General features: G+C 48.0%; 1 protein-coding gene across 1 annotated transcript in view; it reads left to right on the forward strand.

Annotated features, from left to right (window-relative positions):
- trim62.1 (tripartite motif containing 62, tandem duplicate 1) overlaps window positions 1-17742 on the forward strand; it is a 102044-nt gene extending 84302 nt beyond the window's left edge. The window contains exons 3-5 of the mRNA XM_080215137.1: window positions 3465-3721; window positions 6439-6554; window positions 12931-17742. Of these exons, the coding sequence (XP_080071263.1) occupies window positions 3465-3721; window positions 6439-6554; window positions 12931-13481 (924 nt within the window). The 3' untranslated portion in view covers window positions 13482-17742. The remainder of the gene's footprint in view (window positions 1-3464; window positions 3722-6438; window positions 6555-12930) is intronic.
- The last annotated feature ends 1980 nt before the right edge of the window (window positions 17743-19722 follow it).

Raw genomic sequence — 19722 nt, forward strand, 5'->3', positions numbered from 1 at the left:
GGGAATTGGATCAGTACCTGAAGAAGAAAACCTTGTGGAGTTAGGAGGTGGGACCAGCTGAGATATTCTTCCAGAGGGCTGGCACAGCACCATGGGCTGAATGGCCTCCTGCTTTTTGCGTTGAAACCTGTCCATGATTCAATGTCTCCATATTGTCAGAAAGTCTTGTCCTCAATAACTGGCCAACCTTGCACATGCAGAATGAAGTTGTGTAAGATTGCTAGCACCCATGGTTTGATTTGATAGATTTATTTTCTTTTGTTAAGGCATGGCGGACAAAGGTGGGTAACTGGAGTTAAGATACAGTGACTGCTGTCTTACAGAGCCAGGGTCCTGGGTTCAATTCTGGGAGCTCCGATTTCCTCACACAGTCCAAACATGTGCTGGTTAGGTGCATTGGCCATGCCAAATTCTCCCTCAGTGAACCTGAAACAGGTGCTGGAGTGTGGCGACGAGAGGATTTTCGCAATAACTTCATTGCAGTGTTAATGAATCATAGAATCCCTACAGTACAGAAGGAGACCATTCGGCCACAATCCCACCAAGGCCCTTTTATCGCAACCCCACGCATTTACCCTTTTACTCCCCCTGACACTAAGGCTAATTTAGCATGGCCAATCCACCTAACCCGTGGACTGTGGGAGGGAACTGGAGCACCTGGAGGAAACCCCACGCAGACATGAGGAGAATGTGCAGACTCCACACAGACAGTTACCCAAAGCTGGAATTGAACCCAGGTCCCTGGCGCAGTGAGGCAGCAGTGCTAACCACTGTGCCACAGTGTCACCTGCTGTAAGAGTGATACTAATATAAACTTAAACACACAGACTGAATCTGTGGACGTGCCCATCTTTTCAATGTAAAATATTTATCGGATAAGAGATTGAATTGGACTTCAGGTAATTGGTATAGTGTGAATCAGCATAAAACAGTTGCTGCAGAGGGACAAGAGAGATTACTGGGAACAGGTTAATTATTCTAGAATCTGATTTTTTTTGTCTGTGTGTGTTTTCCTGACCCTCCCATTTATTATCTTCCTGAAGGTGCTGGCACACAGTTTAATGAATACTCAACGATTAGTCTTTATTCATGAGTGTTGGCAGGATAATCCTAATTGAGCCCAAACATATCTTCAACTATAATGTGCAACTCGCACTGTCCACTGGGGATCACTGCATAGGGACCCCTGAGTGATTTTCCTCCTCATTCCTAGGAGTACTGAGGCCAGTTTTGTCCCTCTGATGGCAACTGATTGACTCAGTACCGATGTGGAGATGCCGGCATTGGACTGGGCTAAGCATCTCTGCCCTGTTTGTGAACACAAGTCCTCACCCTCCTGATGGAGGAACTTGAAACTCTGAAAGTTAGTGCTGCCAAATAAGCCTGTTGGACTTTAACCTGGTGTTGAGAGACTTCTTACTGACTCAGTACAGACCAGGGATTAACGTCAGGACTTCCAGGTGTCTATGACTCATTTACAGACTTACTGAGCCAGCGAGGGAGTTATCAGGTTTGTACATGAGCCAAATGCAGTTAGAAGTTTTTTTTTGTGTAACTGCTGTGTCCCTCCTGTTGGAGCACGTATTTGTGAGTGGCAGCAGAAGACTGGATTCCTACATATTGTGCTGTCAGCTTAATACTTTCGCGTGCACGCGTGTCTGTGTGTGCTCATGCAATGTCCCCATGTGTCTGTGTGTACTCGTGCAGTGTCCCCGCGAGTCTGCGTGCGTGCAGTGTCCCCGCGAGTCTGCGTGCGTGCAGTGTCCCCGCGAGTCTGCGTGCGTGCAGTGTCCCCGCGAGTCTGCGTGCGTGCAGTGTCCCCGCGAGTCTGCGTGCGTGCAGTGTCCCCGCGAGTCTGCGTGCGTGCAGTGTCCCCGCGAGTCTGCGTGCGTGCAGTGTCCCCGCGAGTCTGCGTGCGTGCAGTGTCCCCGCGAGTCTGCGTGCGTGCAGTGTCCCCGCGAGTCTGCGTGCGTGCAGTGTCCCCGCGAGTCTGCGTGCGTGCAGTGTCCCCGCGAGTCTGCGTGCGTGCAGTGTCCCCGCGAGTCTGCGTGCGTGCAGTGTCCCCGCGAGTCTGCGTGCGTGCAGTGTCCCCGCGAGTCTGCGTGCGTGCAGTGTCCCCGCGAGTCTGCGTGCGTGCAGTGTCCCCGCGAGTCTGCGTGCGTGCAGTGTCCCCGCGAGTCTGCGTGCGTGCAGTGTCCCCGCGAGTCTGCGTGCGTGCAGTGTCCCCGCGTGTCTGCGTGTGCAAGTTTGTTTCTTTGCTTGACCCTCCTGCCATCTCACTATGAGAGGCCTGACACCAGGCTGTTGTATATGCTTCCTGCCGCTGGTTGCTAAGAAGTTCATGTCTGATATTTACTTTCCTTCTCTTCCCCCAGCTCCCCTCCGCGTCCCCCCCGCCCTCCTCTTGTCAGTTGGAACAGGTGATAGGTTTCACTCTGTGGTCCCCTCACACTTGAGATGGTGCAGAGTGAGATTCAGGTTCCCTCAGTCAGGGCCTGCTTACGTCATGCAGAAATTGACACGTTTTTCTCACAACGCGAATAGGAAGGTCTGAGGATCTGATTCTCCTTGGAGCAAAGAGGATCGAGGAGAAATTTGATAAGGTTAACATGCTTAGATTATAAGGTAGGTAAGAGAAAGCGGTGTTGCCATTCGCTGATGGCACAAGGGCAGGGGGGGACACAGAAATAGGGTTTTCAGCATGAGATACTGGTGTGGGAGGGACGGAGGGGATGGGGGGTGGTGTGAGGTGGGGGAGCGGGGTGCTGGGGAAGTGCAAGTTGGTGTGAGGAAGGCTTTTTTTCATACAGTAAACGATAATGGCCTGAAACTTGCTGTCCACAAGGATGGTGGAAGCACAGATGATCAACAATTTCAACAGGGTATTTGATTGGGCTATTTAGGGAAATAACAGGGCTACACAGGTAGTGTGGAGCGATGTGACTCACTGTGCTGCACAAGTTGTCTGCAGGGACTCAGTGGGCTGAATGACTGCTTTCTGTGCCGTTATGATCCATACCTGTCTCTAACTCAAGCTGGTGACATGGGCCCTTTGAATTTATTTTTAATAGTAGGTATAGATTCTTTTAGAATACCTCTTCATCTTTAATTCCTCCAGATAGCCACTGTGAATGCAGCTTTTAGAGAGAGAACAGTTTAAATAACCAATCAACAATACAGTGCAGAAGGAGGCCATTCAGCCCATCAAGAACGCATCAACAACAGTGCTGCCCAGGTCCTATCCCCATAACCTCACATATTTATCCTGTTAATCCCCCCGACACAAAGGGGCAATTCAACATGGCCAATCCACCTAACCTGCCCATCTTTGGCCTCCCAGAGGCTCACTCCAGTTACGGTAATATGAGATTGCCCCCATATTGGCGAATGCCAACAGTTTGGTCACAGCTCTGCTGATGTTTCTTTGGTTTTTGATTGTTCCTGTGTTCTTATCTTTTACTCAGTCTTCGGCGAAGAGTCTTCGAGCGACCATCGCGGAGGCCTTTGACCGCCTGCACCGTTTCCTGAAGGAGAAGCAGAAGTCGATGCTGGAAGAGTTGGAGACTGACACCGCCCGCACCCTGAATGACATTGAACAGAAAATCCAGCGCTACAGCCACCAACTGCGCGAGGTGCAGGAGGGGATGCAGATCCTGCAGGAGAAGCTGGTGGAGGCGGACAAGCTGCTTTTCCTCGAAGGCATCAACATTACTTTGGAGAGGTAGAGTATCCATTCACCATTCATTCTTTGGGGTGTCTGTGCTAAGTAGGTCCAGTGGAGAGCTTGTGTGTCCTGCCTGTGACCTTGTTTCCAGGTCAGACAAACATTGTGTTGAGGATACATTCCCAATCAGTGTATGAATGAAGCAGTGGCATGATGGGAAAAATGGTCAAGTATTTAGTATGAAATAAGGACAGCAGACCAAGCCATTTCAAAATGCCAGACCCCTGTAAAACTGACTCTGAACAAAGAAATGACGACAACCAGAGAAGGCCAAATGCTTGGCCTCAGTCTGTTTTGATAAGGTTGACTTCACACAGCCTGAGTGAGACATGATTAACACCAGGGAAGCCTGCCTTAACACGATTGACTCCATATACCGTGAGATAACATATGAGACATTACGTAAGGTCGGGGATGAGGAAGTCATAGAAATTGTTTTGTTCGATGTACCACTGCTTGTATTACTAAAATCATGTAAGCTGATAAGAAAAAGGTATAATTATTGAATTGATCCTTGTAGCGGGCGCAGTCTTGGGATAGAATCAGCAGTTAGTGCGGACTGCTCTCCGTTTCCAAGATTCGGCCATGTACTGCATGGAGTCTTGTGATAATAAAAACTAGTTTATTTCTTTAAAAAGCAAGCTTTGTTAAGTTTTACTATCACAGCTCGGGGAAACAAGAGATTCTCCAGTACAACAAGCGTCCTAGTTGAGGGAAGTTCTCAGGGATGCTGCATTACACACAAAACATAGAAGCAGGAATCGGCTACCCTGCCTGCCCTGCCATTCAATGACTGATCTACGCTGGCCTCAACTCCTTTTTATGTGCCATTTTCCCAAAGCCCTCTACAGGAAATAGTAGCAGGAGCGTCCAGCATGCGAGTGGTAGACCCAGATCTATGTCTGATTCCCTATGTAGTGCCTTTCTATTTTTGCTCTGAATACTTACCAAATGAAGGGCAGAGATCATTTAACCTGTAAAGCAACTATTATTGGTATCATCACCAAACTATTAATCCAGAGCAAAAACAGAAAGGTGCTGGAAAATCTCAGCAGATCTGACAGCATCCCTGGAGAGAGAACAGAGCCGATGTTTCGAGTCTAGCTGACCCTTCGTCTCTTCACAGATGATGTCAGACTTGCTGAGATTTTCCAGCATCTTTCTGTTTTTGTTTCAGATTCCAGCATCCGCAGTATTTTGCGTTTATCTTAATCCAGAAACTCAGCTAATGTTCTGGGAACCTGGGTTCGAATCCCACCATGGCAGATGGTGGAAGTTATAAAAAAAAAATCTAGAATTAAGAATTTGCTGATGACCACGAAACAATTGTCGATTGTTGGAAAAACCCATCTGGCTCACTATTGTCCTTTTGGGAAGGAAATCTGCCGTCCTTACCTGGTCTGGCCTGCATGTGACTCCAGAGCCACAGCAACGTGGTTGACTCAACTGCCCTCCAAGGGCAAATAGGGATGGACAATAAATGCTGGCCAGTCAGTGATGCCCACATCCCATGAATGAATAAAACAAAACTTGTTTCATTTTATCAGAATCTCTATGGGGGCTGGGAAAAACTCCATGAATGCTAACCCAGAAAACTAGCAACAACCCGACCAATAGATTCCAAAAACGACCCTTAAACTGATAAGCAAAGAATGGCTACAATAATAACTTTCACATGAAGTAATTTGTGGTTTAAGATGCTAGTGCAGAAACAATATTTCTTCACTTGTACCAGAGAGGAATAGAAATAAGTAAATGCTTAAATGTATAAAAGTCAGGAACGGATAAATCCGAATGTTCCAGTCACACAATTGTTGGTACGGGGATCCCAAAAACCAGTTTACCAGGTAAACGTTAAAATACTCTGTCCCATTTTATGTGGATTGGTCAGGCTGGAAGTGGAGGAGTAGTTTGATCTTCGACAGACCAAGGTCTCTCTTCCCACTTTCATTCCGGAACCCTTAGTCCAGAGGCAATCCTACCCTTGCAGAGGCAGCTCACTGAGACAGAGACACTCTTTCTTGCTTCCCTCAGCTGCTGCGATTCACGTCGACCACACTGCTGGCTGCTTTCTTTGGAGCCCGTCAGCACTTGTTGATTCTTCCGATGTCGTCTTCTCCTTGTAAAAATTTCAAATGACTTTGAATTCCCAAGTGCGTGAGCCAGAGTGGGCGGCATGATGATTAGTACTGTTGCCTCACCATGCCAAGGAACCCGAGTTCGATTTTTGGCTTGGGTCACTGTCTGTGCAGAGGCTGTGCACATTCTCCCCGTGTCTGCGTGGGTTTCCTTTCGCTGCTCCGGTTTCCTCCCACAGTCCAAAGGTGCGCAGGTTAGGTCGATTGGCTGTGGTAAGTGCCAACCCAGAAAACTAGCAAGAGCCTGACCAATAGATTCCAAAAAGGACCCTTCATGTCAGGGGTACTAGCTAGGGTAAATAAGTGGGGTTATGGGGACAGAACCTGGGTGGGATTGTGGTCAGTGCAGACTCGATGGGCCGAATGCCCTCCTTCTACACTGGAGTACGCTATGAATATGATTCTATGAATCTATGAGTAACTATAGGATCTGTTGAAGGATTGTTTAGATCTGAAACATTTACTCTGTATCTCTTCCCCACAGATGCTGCCAGAGCCCTTGAGTTTATCCAGCATTTTCTGTTCATTTTGTACGCGTTAGTTTTCTGTGCGCTAAACTGAGCTTTCTTCTCCCAGGTTAAAGGGGAAGATCCACGAAACCAATTTAACATACGAAGACTTTCCAACTTCCAAGTACATGGGCCCCCTGCAGTACACCATCTGGAAATCCTTGTTCCAGGATATTCAGCCAGGTGAGTTACCAATGAGTGATGTTGGTCAGGTCTCGGGGAAAGCAGGCTTGCCGCTGTTGTAATGCTGCTCCTGGGGACTGAGAGACCAGTGAGTGGAATTCTGGATGAAGCATGTTGGTTGCTCTCTCTCCCAAAGGTGCCAACCACCTTGGCGGCACAGAATTGGTATTGAATGTCCAGTACATGTGGCATTCTTGTATGAACCACAACGTGGAACATTGTAGAACCATAGGATCCCTATGAAAGAGGCCCTTTGGCCCATCGAGTCGACACCGAAAGATTATGGCGGGGATTCTCCCCGAAAAAATTTAAGTCCCCAGTTTGTGGGAAAATGGGGGTAACTCCTACTGGTATTTTCAGTGTGATTTTCCAGAGCGAATCTTCTGCACTGTGTGCATCATAGAGTGCCCTAGTAGGATTCACTATGAAAATCAGTGGGCTGGGCCTATTCCCGCTTGAGTGGCTGGCAGCACAGTGCTGATCGGGCCACTGTGCATGCGCTGACCTGTCAATGCCGAGATCATCACATGAGCACTGGCCCCGCACTGCCAATCTCCCGATCGCTGGCCAGCCCTGCGACGCCCCCATAGCTGGCCTCCCGGACCTCCACAGGCAAGCCTTTGAGTCCCGTAACCCTGCTCTCCACACACAGGCAGTCCCAATCCCCCTTCTAAACAGTGCTGACAACCTCCCCCACCCCCCCCGGAGGATGGCTAGCCCCAGTTGTATTCCTCCCTCTGCCTGCCATCCCTGTCAGAATGGCAACACCTGATGGGCAGTGTCAAGCTGCCCCTTGAGCAGTGCCTGTTTGCCTCTTGGGCAGTGTCAGGGTGCCAGGCTGGCAGTGACCATGAGGCACTCCTGACCTCCGGGGTTGGGGGGGGGGGCCTCCATGGCCTCTGTTCCATCCGGTGGAGTCAGCCACCTGTTCCCCATTAGTGGGGAGCATTTGTAAGCCCTGCTGGAGTGAACCACTCCCAACGGGGATGGGGCAGACGCTAGTGACCTGGAAAATGCCGTTCCAGGCCTGCTAATAAAATTTAAACCCCGATTTCCATGTGGAAATCGGTGTGGAGCTGATTACTCTGGAAATCTTAGTTGCAGAGGCCGTGACCCCCTGTAGGAAGCCTGTGACATGGCCTCTGCTGAATCGCCTCTTCCCCCCCACCCACCCCCCCCCCATCTTACCCAGACCTTCTGTCCCCGTAACCCCACTCGTTTACCATGGTCAATCCACCTAACCCGCACATCTTTGGACTCTAGGAGAAAACTGAAACACCTGAAGGAAGCCCACGCAGACACGGGGAGAATGTGCAGACTCCACACAGTCACTCGAGGCTGGTATTGAACCCGGGTCCCTGATGCTGTGAGGCAGCAGTGCTAACCACTGCGCCACTGTGGGCTGTTTTACTGAGGATGGAATAGTGCTTTATCCAGTCGTGGGGTGGGATTTTACCACCTCACTCGAGGTGTGGCGATTCTCAGGTTAAATCACCACCAGTCACCTCTTCCCCTCAAATGGGGAGAGCAGCCTACAGTCACCTTCCATCGTTGGTCAAACATCACAGATTACAAAACCAAATTGCACAGAGCTGACCTGTGCCAGTGTGTATCCATCCCACAGAAAGGTCATTTGGATGTTAGTACTTTCCCCCTCCGCAGATGCTGCCTTACCTGCTGCATTTATCCAGCATGTACTATTTCTGTATTTATCTTAAATCATTGTTTTAAAAGTCCGACTGGATCTAGAAATAGAACATAGAGTAGTTCAGGAACAGGCCCTTCGGCCCACAATGTTGTGCTAAACATGACGCCAAATTAAACTAATCCCTACTGCCTGCCCTTGGTCCATATCCCTCTCTATTCCTTGCATATTCATGTGCTTATTTAAAAGCTCTTTAAAAGCCCCAATCGTATCTGCCCACATCACCACCCCGGCAGCAAAAACCTACCACTCTCTGTGTAAAAAAAAACCTGGCTGCTCCCATCTCCTTTGAACTTTCCCCTCTCCATGCTCCCTAACATTAGGCATTTCAACTCTGGGAAAAGGATTCTGACTGGCTTTCTTCTATTTTTGTCGCGGAGTGGGCTTGGTGGGTTTAGGGTTACTCTGAGTTGCTCATTCTGTGATTACGCCAGTCAACTTAGGACAGAATTGAATCAGCAATTCCCACACCCAGCTTTTCTCCACGCAGTGAGGTGCTAACCAGTTAAAGACCTGTCTAACCAGCTCCACAGCATCATGATTCAGTCAATTCGCAGCACAGTCAGTTTAAGTTTCTGGAAAATCCGTACATTCAAACACGTCACCATTGTGACGCACATCTGCCCATGCAGCTGAGTTTTAAAAATTTGCAATTTGTTTCAATAATTTGAACGCAAGGCGTTTCCCTCCTTTTCACCATTCTTAATAAAGTATTACTGCAAAATCCGCAACAACTCTAGATCCTTAGCCAGGGCTATAAGGGGGAATATGTTGAACTGCGGAGGGGGAGTGTCAGGGGGAATAATGACGGACACAGTAACATCCAATCAGGGAATGACCCACAATTAAAAATCCGCAGTCCCATAACAAACGTGGCTTGTTTTTAAACTGGAGGAGGTTCGGGCGGCACGGTGGCACAGTAGTTAGCACTGCTGCCTCACAGCGCCAGGACCCCGGATTCAGTTCCTGGTTTGGGTCACTGTCTGGGTGGAGTTTGCACATTCTCCCCGTGTCTGAGTGAGCTTCCTCTGGGTGCTCTGGTTTCCTCCAAAGATGTGCAGGTTAGGTGGATTGGCCATGCAAAATTGACCCTTAGTGTCACAATATGTGTAGGTTCAATGGATTAGCTGTTGTGTGGTTATAGAAATAGGGCCTGCTTAAGATACTCTGTCAGCGAGTCGGTGCAGACTCAATGGGCCCAATGGCCTCTTCTGCTGTCCTTGCCTGGTCTGGCCTACATGTTGTGGGCCTGGCATTACAACAGTGGCTGGCTCTTAAATGGCCTAGCAAACCACTCTTAGTTCAGGGCAATTAGGGACGGGGAATAAATGTTGGCCCAGCCAGTGATACCCACATCCCATAAATTAATAAAAGAAAAACATGCAGTGGTATTAAATAGGATTGGATGGGAAAACTGCCAAGCTTGCTGCTCCAGGTGAAGAGAATTTTACTGGGAATGTCCAATCTTTTGTTTTTGTGCATAGCTTTATACCAAAAGAGGTCTGGGGTGGGGGTGGGGACAGGGGGTGAGGTGTCCCCTGTTAAGTTCATGTTAAGTTTGCCGATGGCAACAGGTCCTGGGTGTTCTGTTTTTAACATTTATCAATTACTCAATGCAGTCATTTGCAAACTACCCAGCAGCACAAAGTACAAACCTTGGTCCAAATAAGGCTGAGTAATCTCAGCTTCCAGGACATAGTGGGGGTGAAGCAAAGAAGTTGTGCGTGGCTCTGTTGGATAAATAATAAATGTAAGGAAGATCATAATGAAGTGCCACCTTGTGGTGGCTTTTCCTATTCAGAAAGCGAGATTACCACAAGAATAAATACTTGCAGCTCCCTCTCGTGATAGCTGTGTTTTTGGTTAACAAATAGCAATGTTTAAGAGGCTTCTTGACAGATACATGAATAAGCAGGGAATAGAGGGACATGGACCACGCAGAGCCAAAAGGTCTTAGATTAGAAAGGTGCCATGTGTGAACGCAAACTTGGTGGGCCGCAGAGCCGCCTTCCTGTGCTGTATAGTTCTTTGTTCTATGGCTGAAAGGCTTGACACAGTAAGAAGTCTCACAACACCAGGTTAAAGTCCAACAGGTTTATTTGGTAGCAAAAGCCACTAGCTTACGGAACACTGCTCCTTCGTCAGGTAAGCGGGAGTTCTGTTTACAAAAAGGGCATATAAAGACAGAAACTCAATTTACACAATAATGGTTGGAATGCAAGTGCTCTGAAAGCTAGTGGCTCTTGCTACCAAACAAACCTGTTGGATTTTAACCTGGTGTTGTGAGACCTCTTACTGTGTTTACCCCAATCCAACGCCGGCATCTCCACATCAGAAAGGCTTGAGACAGTGACCTTTCCCTTGGTGTGGTCTGATAACCTTCCAGTGACATCTGCTGGAAAGGGCACATACACTGAATGTCAGACGGGACAGTAACAGATTTGGCTGGGTGGCCTCACGTGCTAGCGACAGTCAATTAGCTTGTGTCAAAATTGAGGAGGGAGGCTAGCAGCTGCTGCGTCATTGGTGTAGTGAGGCAGTGGCATAGTGGTATTGTTAATGGACTAATAAGCCAGCAACTCGGGGCAATACGCTGGGGACCCGGGTTCGAATCCCACCACAGCAGATGGTGAAATTTGGATTTCGTTACAAACCTTGAATTAAAAGTCTAATGATGGCTATGAATAGATTGTTGTAAAAACCCATTAGGTTCACTAATGTCCTTTTAGGGAAGGAAATCTCCCATCCTTACCTGTCAGGACTACATGTGACTTTGAGAGTGTGGCGACTGGGGGATTTTCATATTGACTTCATTGCAGTGTTAATGTAAGCCTACTTGTGACACTAATAAATATGTTAAAATGTTATGTATCTAGTGAGAGGGGAGAGATACAAAAGTGTCCAGAGGGGCAATTTTTTCACACAGAGGGTGGTGAGTGTCTGGAACAAGCAGAGGTAGTAGTAGAGGCAGATATAATTTTATCAATTAAAAAGCATTTAAACAGTTACATGGGTACGATGGGTATAGAGGGATATGGGCCAAATGTGGGCAATTGGGATTTGTTTAGGGGTTTTAAAAAAAAGGGTGGCATGGACAAGTTGGGCTGAAGGGCCTCTTTCCATGCTGTAAACCTCTGACTCTACCCTCAGGGATGGGCACTAAATGCTGACCCAGCCAATGACAACCACGTCCCATGAATGAATGAAAAAAAAAACCTAGCAAAATAGTGACTGGTCAGTCCTGGCTTAGGCCTTTGAATAAGGAAGTTATGGCATTTACATTCCACTGGCTACATAATCGAGGCTGATGCAGTAATGAGGGAATGCCGCAGGGACTGAGGGATAGAGCGAATGAGATGTTAAACTGAGGACCTCAGGTGAAATTTTCCCATTCCGCTCCCCCCCCCCCCCCCCTCCCCCAAGGGAACCATAGTGCACAGATTGGGGGGATGGAATGGACCATGCAAAGGTCCATTGATAACATGGTTGACTCTTAACTGCCCTCTGAAATTACCTAGCAAGCCACTCAGTTCAAGGGCAACTAGGGATGGGCAATAAATGCTGGCCCAGCCAGTGATGCCCATGTCCATGAATGAATAAAAAAAAAACTTTGGGCGGGAATCTCCTGCCTTGGAGCAGGAGCAGCTGGAAATCCCTCCCCTAGTCTGCTGGATCAAGTGAAGAAAAAGCAACTCTGGGGGTGCTCTGTCATCAGTCAATGGGATATAGAATCATAGAATCCTACAGTGCAAACGGAGGCCATTCGGCCCATCAAGTCTGCACTGATTACAATCCCACCCAGGTCCTATCCCCATAACCCCATGCATTTATCCTATCTACTCCCCCTGACACTGAGGGGCAATTTAGCATGGCCAATCCAGCTAACTCGCGCACCTTTGGACATCTATAAAAGATCTCAGGGGGTTATTCTTGAAGAAGAGCTGTGGGGACCTCCCCAGTGTCCTGGCTAATATCCATCCCTCAACCAATGTCCTTTAAGACGATGATCATTTTCATATTACTGTTTGAATCATAGAAACTTAGAAATCTACAGTGCAGAAGGAGGCCATTTGGCCCATCGAGTTTGCTACACTGAAATTTGCAGTCCAGCAATGACTAACCTTCAACAGTACTTAATCAGCTGAAAAACAATTGGGGGGGTGTCAGGAAAGGCAGTGTCTAATTTCAAATTCCTTTCTTTGAAGAGAGGGCAGAAGAAAATGGTGACACATTGGACAGCACAGTGGCACAGTGATTACAACTACTCGCAGCTCCAGGGAACCGGGTTCGATTCCCAACTTGGGTCACTGAACTGAGTTTGCACGTTCTCCCCATGGCTGCCTGGGTTTCCGCTGGGTGCTCTAGTTTCCTCCCACACTCCAAAGATATGCGGATTAAGTTGACTGGCCAAGGTAAATTGCCCCCGAGTGTCCCAGGATGCTTAGGACAGAGGGATTAATGGGCTAAATATGTGGGGTTACAGGCAAAGAGCCTGGGTGGGATCCTTGTCAGTACAGACTCGATGATCTGCTTCTGCATTGTAGGGATTCTATGATTTTATGATATTTACAAGATGGATGTACAACGTGGGTCATATAATGCAATGGCTTTGTGGTTGGCGTTGGGCATTTTGAAAGGATGGTGATGATTTTCATTCCGTTTTCCTCACAGTCCCAGCCGCACTGACGCTGGATCCGATAACAGCCCACCAGCGCCTCATTCTCTCGGACGACTGCACCATCGTGGCTTACGGTAACCTCCACCCTCAGCCGTTGCAGGACTCCCCCAAGCGCTTTGACGTGGAGGTGTCTGTCCTGGGGTCGGACGGCTTCGACGGCGGCGTCCACTACTGGGAGGTGATGGTGTCCGAAAAGACGCAGTGGATGATCGGCGTGGCGCTGGAGTCCGTGAACCGGAAGGGCAGCATCCAGATCCAGCCGTCGCGGGGCTTCTATTGCATCGTAATGCACGATGGCAACCAGTACAGCGCCTGCACTGAGCCCTGGACCAGGCTGAATGTCAAGTCCAAGCTGGAGAAGGTTGGCGTCTATTTTGACTACGATAAAAGCCTCCTGACCTTCTACAACGCTGACGACATGTCCTGGCTTTACACCTTCCGGGAGAAGTTCACCGGGAAGTTCTTCCCATACTTTAGCCCAGGGCAGAGCCATGCTAACGGGAAAAATGTTCAGCCGTTGCGGATCAATACAGTCCGAATCTGAAAATCAGGGAAAACGGAAGCTCAAAATCAGAGTTCCCACTTTGATTCTGTTACTCGCTCCCGCTCCTCTTAATTTAATTTACGGTGGTTCCCCTGCCCTCTGGCCTCCTTGGGCAGTATCTGATGAGAGGGCACTGGTGGGTAAACTGTTGTCGGTGCCTTTGGCTGCGCCAGTCACAAGTGGCCCTCCATTGTGCATCGAAATGGGCCTGTGGGACCTCTTCCCTGTTCTTCCCACTTTATTTGGGAATGCTGTGCATCCATTCTCTACTTCCCCACAATGACGAGATGGTGATCAGGAACTTAATGGGATGGGCATAAGTGCCCTTTTTTTTGCTGCATTTTGCCACCTCATTGGAATTATATTTTAGTAGCTATATTTTTTTTTCTCTCTCTCTCTCTTAATGGCCCCATTCCTGTCTGGCACAGAGCCTGAAGCTTGACGCATCTCGGTGTGACAGCCCTGTCACCAGCATGAGGTTAAATGCTCTCATTTTAATGCGGAAAGCAGATGGCTTGCACCAAGAGTTCTGTTTTGCATGCCCTATGTGTGTGTGCGCGCCTCTGTGCTTCTATCCAGGGCAGCCATCTACAACCCTCTCCGCCCACGAGGGTGGGGTAAGTGAGAGACTGAAACTGCAACGGACACAAGTTGACCCGAACGGGATGCCGTACGCGTGATGGACTCCAAACCCATTTGGGGATTTTAAGCTGAACTGCAAAACCCAAGATGTGTCTTAAAGTCTCCTTCACAATAATCGATGAGCTTTAGTATCTTTCTGGCTGCATGCACGTTAATCGATGACCAGGGGCTCTCTTCCTTTCATGTTACTTTGTGATTTTATTTTATATATGTATAAACGTGAATTTTGGTTGAGGTGGTGAAGGACCCTTTGACACGAGGCACAGATGTGAAATGGCCTTCAGACAGTGCGTTCCTTCAGTCAGCGTGAAACCGCAAGTTATTTATGGATGTTTTATTTTGGTTAGGGATTGGGTGGTGAATCCCAATGCCTCTTTTCTGTCTGGAATCATTTAAGACTGTGGTTTTAATGCTGTTGCGATGCAGCTTTCCTATGGTGGGAGGACTCGCTCGGATTCAGAGTCAAATTGGGGCCCTGACTCTGGATTTCTTTACCCTCTAACCTTTGACCTGCAGCAGGAGCTTGACACACACACACACACACACACACACACACACACACACACACACACACACACACACACACACACAGTTATAGCATATGCACACCCCCAGGACTGGGGGTTCAAATTGAACCTGGACTTCGATGGGATGTGAGTCATTTCTCTCGGCTAAGCGCCTCGGGCCTTCGGAAACATGAAAGGTTCCAAAATGGCGCCTCATTGGCTTTGGTGTAAAGGGCTTATGGGAACGGGCAATGAAAAGTCAAGCAAGTATAGCTAGGATGCACCTTCTCAAGTTAGGCCAGAGCCTGTGTAATTGTGAGTGTGTTTGATCCTATCATACATTTGAAAGCGTTTTGTCCTCTCTCTCTCCCCCCCACAGTGGCACAGTGGTTAGCACTGCTGCTTCGCAGCACCAAGGACCCGGGTTTGATTCCCGGCTTGGGTCTCTGTCTGTGTGGAGTTTGCACGTTCTCCCTGTCTCTGCGTAGGTTTTTTCCCAGGTGCTCCGGTTTCCTCCCACAGTTCAAAGGTGTGCGCGTTAGGTGGATTGGCCATGCTAAATTGCTCCTTTAGTGTCAAGGGGGACTAGCTAGGGTAAATGCATGGGGTTATGGGGATAGGGCCTGGGTGGGATTGTGGTTGGTACAGACTCGATGGGCCGAATGGCCTCTGTCTACACTGTAGGATTCTATGATCAGCACTGATCATGAGCATTTATATAGAAAAAAGTGCTGGGATATGCTGTGGTTATTAATTTGGGTGGGTTGGGGTGGGGGAGTGCACACACTAGTTCAAAGGGTTAGGACAGGCCAAGACCCAGTAGCTAGCTCTCTATGTTAAATATCTGCAAGCCACTGGACTCCTTTCAGTCCTGTACAAGTGCTTCTTTATTTGGACAAGCCATATTTCTGCATGGAATCCTCCAATGGAAAAGTCAAAAATGGCATTTTCCTCTTTGGGAGAAGTTCTCCACTCTCTTGTGGACCCAAAAGATGGAACATTTAACTCCACTTCCCACCATCTCCCCACCCGCTTCTTATCCGTTCTTTCTGAACCGTAGGGGCTGGCTCCTCATCTGGAACAGAATCACAGGCTCAAACTAGTCCTGTGAGTTCTGGCTGTGAGAAATTAGACTGTTTGACTGTGGAGGGCTTCGCAAGTCATTATGTGCGCAGAGGTCGTTGCTACCGTGTAAGCCTTGAGCACCGAAATGCACCAAGAGTAAAAGATCCCCATTCAACATGAGAACTAGGCTGGAAACCTTTCTGGTCAGTGGGGCCCAGCTGTCTATCGGACAAACCGATCCTCTGGGGAGAGCTCACTACCAAGATTTTCCAATTTAGCAGTTTGACTCGTTCTGATAACCTGGGGTTACGGAGAGTTATTAGACCCATCATTTACCCTCTTCCCATATTCACTTGAGTATTTATTTTTAGACAGTCCAATTACTCATTTTATGGTTTTGACTTCCATGTGCTGGCTCAAGGGGAGCCAGAACGTCAAACAGTAACTGCTATGTGACGTTGAATTGATTTTTCTGGCGTTATGATGAATTGAAATACTCTATTGTGAAGCGGCGGGTCTGATGATTTCTCTCTCTCTCTCCACCACCACCTTTCTGAAGAAATTATTTCTGGCACCTTGCACTTCCAGCAGGAGGCAAGTCCTCCGTTTGGTGCAAGGCAGTGCCTCATGTTCTCTGCATCGACGCAGAGAGATGCTCTTCAGTCAGCCGTGCCACATAAAGAACAGCCGAACCCAACCCAGTGCAAGAGGAGCAGCTGGAGATGAAGCTAATGATGTGTCGACTCCTCCTGAGCGTTGCACTCTGAGAACAATTCAGGACCATTAATTCCAAGTCTTTTTCATTTGCTCCCCGCGTGGGCATTTTGCTGAGGCAATGTGGAATGCTCCGCTGATGGATGCTCTCTGATTCTGGAGCTGGCAAACTCTGAAACGTTGCTGATTTTTGCTGTTTACGCTGCAATTCATGTAAAATAAAAACCTTAGAATTCTGGGCACCTGTCCCCACAGGTGGATTTCGCCTCTTTTTCTGCTTCCCCCATTAAATCCCATTAATCGGTTTTGAAAGTTGGCCACCTTGGTATGTACACAATACCTATAAATGCTCCTCTGGTTGGATTTCACAGACCCTCATGGTGATTGACTCCTGCCTGGTCTGTGATATCCAGGACAATCCAATACCCTGCCACCGCGGTCACTGGGCTATGAATCCAGGTTTGGTGGGGGATTCTGGTTATGCATCAGGCATTGTTGGGGCAGGACGGGAACATTTGGAGTGGGGCCCAAAGTCCAATCCTCACATTGTCCCGTTTTGCCCGTGATGCTATTTGCCATCTATTGAGTATTGTGAGGTTGTTTGCCTGCAGGGGGCATCACAACTGAACTTGGTCCAAGACGACACGGTGGTACAGTGGTTAGCACTGCTACCTCACAGCGCCAGCGACACGGGTTCCATTCCGGCCTCAGGTCACTGTCTGTGTCGAGTTTGTATGTTCTCCGGCTATCTGCGTGGGTTTCCTCCGGATGCTCCGGTTTCCTCCCACAGTTTGAAAGACGTACAGATTAGGTGCATTGACCATGCTAAATTCTCCCTCAGTGTACCCAAACATGCGCTGGAGTGTGGCGACGCGGGGATTCTCACAGTAACTTCATTTCAGTATTACTACAAGCCTACTTGTGACAATAATAATAAATATTAATGAGCTTCTATCATCTTGCTGCCCCCTCCCTCTTTATCTCCTGCCTCAGCTAATGTTTGCTGTAGTCTCCAATAAACAGATTATAGGCCTGGACCAGGAACTGAACCTTGAATCTTATTGTCGGTATGGTTTTTTTGCTACACTGGGTAGAGCCTTTGCTTATTGGATCACTGCGGGTCAGTCCATGTTCTGGGTCCCCATCTGAGCAAAACATCTCCCCAGATAAATTAGAGGAACAATTTCCTGTTGACTGAGGTGTGATAGATTGCTGAAGCCCAAGATCTCTGCAGTCAGAAATTGAGGACACAACAAATTTATTCTCGTTGACCTCCACAAGTAGAAACCACCTTGAATAATAGAACAAAATGGCATCTGGAAGGCAGTGTGGGGGTGGGGGTGGGGCATTGATTGAGGTTTGATTGAGGCATTCAAGAGGAAATCGGATTATTATTTATTATTCAAAATGGAAAAATGTGGGGTGGGGGGGTGAATGCAGAGGTGGGGAGTGTCTCTAGGCGAATGAATTGTTCCTTCAGAGGGGCAGCACAGACATGATGGGGGCAATTTTACCGTTCCGCCCGCCATGGGAATCGGAATGGGCAAAAGGCGGACAATGGGAAGGTCCATTGACCTTGGGTGGGATTTTCGGGGCAAGCAAGGCTGGAAAATCCTGCCCGATGGGTCGAATGGCCTTCCTCGATGCTGTAACCCTTCTCTGATTCTATTCTGTGTCCACTGGAGCCTCTTATTTGTGAAGGGTTGCTCTTGAGTTAATGGACATTGTGGTAGTGGATGGGGTAGTGCCAGCTGGTCACTTGTAGTGGGTAAACATAGTGGCAAGTAGCCCAGGGACAAGACTATAGCAGAGTGTGGCATTCTGAAGCCAGTGGAATGTTGATGCTCGTAACAATGGGAATGTGGGAATGAAAATGAATGGGACATGTCAGGGGGGACCCTAGTCTCACCCGAAAGACTTCAAGAAGCTTGGGATAATTTTATAACCTTCTGTAGCCAGAGTGAAATCTGAAGAACCGGGGCCTAAAGCTGTAAGGTATATACATTGTTGTGAAGTTGGAAGCTACCTCACGGCAATACAACTTATACAATCAGCCTATCTATGAGCGATCTCTCAAGGGTCTTTATTTCTCAAACCTTTCTCATTCAGATGTCCCGTTGGACTTTTGAAGGTTTTGGATTTGGTTCTGGTGGGATTATTGGGCGGTTGGGAGATGCATGATAGGATTCCTACCGGATTGATTTCCCACCTCCAGAATGTAAAGTGCACAGTTTGTATCCTCCTTCATTATGTCTTTAATAAAATTGTGGACTGCTGCTTACATATTTGGCATTGGTTCTTTTATTAAGGGATGGGCCAGTGACTGTTCATTTTGTGTTGAGCCTCTTGGGTTTAAAATGGCACTTATAGGATGAGAAAATATCAGTAAGTCTATCAAACTTATTGTTTTCCCTCTTCTCTCCCTCCCCCTGTGTAATTCATTTGTGGGATATGGATGATGCTGGCTGGCCAGCTTTTGTTACCCATACCTCGTTGTCCTTGTCCAGAGGGCAGTTGAGAGTCAACCACATTGCTGTAGGCCATAATAGGTAAGGACAGCAGATTTCCTTCCCTAAAGGACATTAGTGAACCAGATGGATTTTTCCAACAATCTACAATGGTTTCATGGTATTCAGTAGATTTTTAATTCCAGATATTTTTTGTTGAATTCAAATTGCACCACCTGCCGAGGCAGGATTTGAACCCGGGTCCCCAGAACATCAGCTGAGTTTCTAAATTAATAGCCTCACGATAATACCACAAGGCCATCGCCTTCCCTAAAAGGTGCTGACTGTTCCTGATGTACAATTTAATGGGTGTTAGCTGCCCTTTTGTACCTCAGGAGTCATCGGTGTCTGTATATTCAACTGTGTGAGGCATCACAGATGACCTTGGTTTACAAGGCAGATGCACACCATTGACTCAGTGATTCAGCTGCCCAGGGGAACCAAGTTGAAATTCTACTCTCAGGATCAGCTGAAGCAAGGTCCACAAACTCCACTTAAACTGGGGTCAGAGCTTGGATCATCCTGGTGTCCGTGGCTCGGTTTTAGTCCAATATTTCCAGTGCGTGCAGCTGCAAACTGTCCTCGTCGCCAATTAATATCCAGAGGGATTCTCACCCCTCTGATTTCCAGTGGTATTCCAGAAAGGCATCCAATACCAGCTCTTTGCTTCCAGAGGAGAAGTTGGAGTGGAGACTCATTACAAAAAGCTTGAAGGTAAAAGGGATTTTTACCAAACTGGGAGTGTAAAGCAGGAAGTAGACCCCAGTGACCCCTGGGAAGGTTTTATTTCCCTTTAAAAGGAGCTTA

Source organism: Carcharhinus amblyrhynchos, chromosome 30 (genome assembly GCF_965287045.1).
Source record: "Carcharhinus amblyrhynchos chromosome 30, sCarAmb.v2.hapA, whole genome shotgun sequence".
Lineage (NCBI taxonomy): Eukaryota > Metazoa > Chordata > Chondrichthyes > Carcharhiniformes > Carcharhinidae > Carcharhinus > Carcharhinus amblyrhynchos.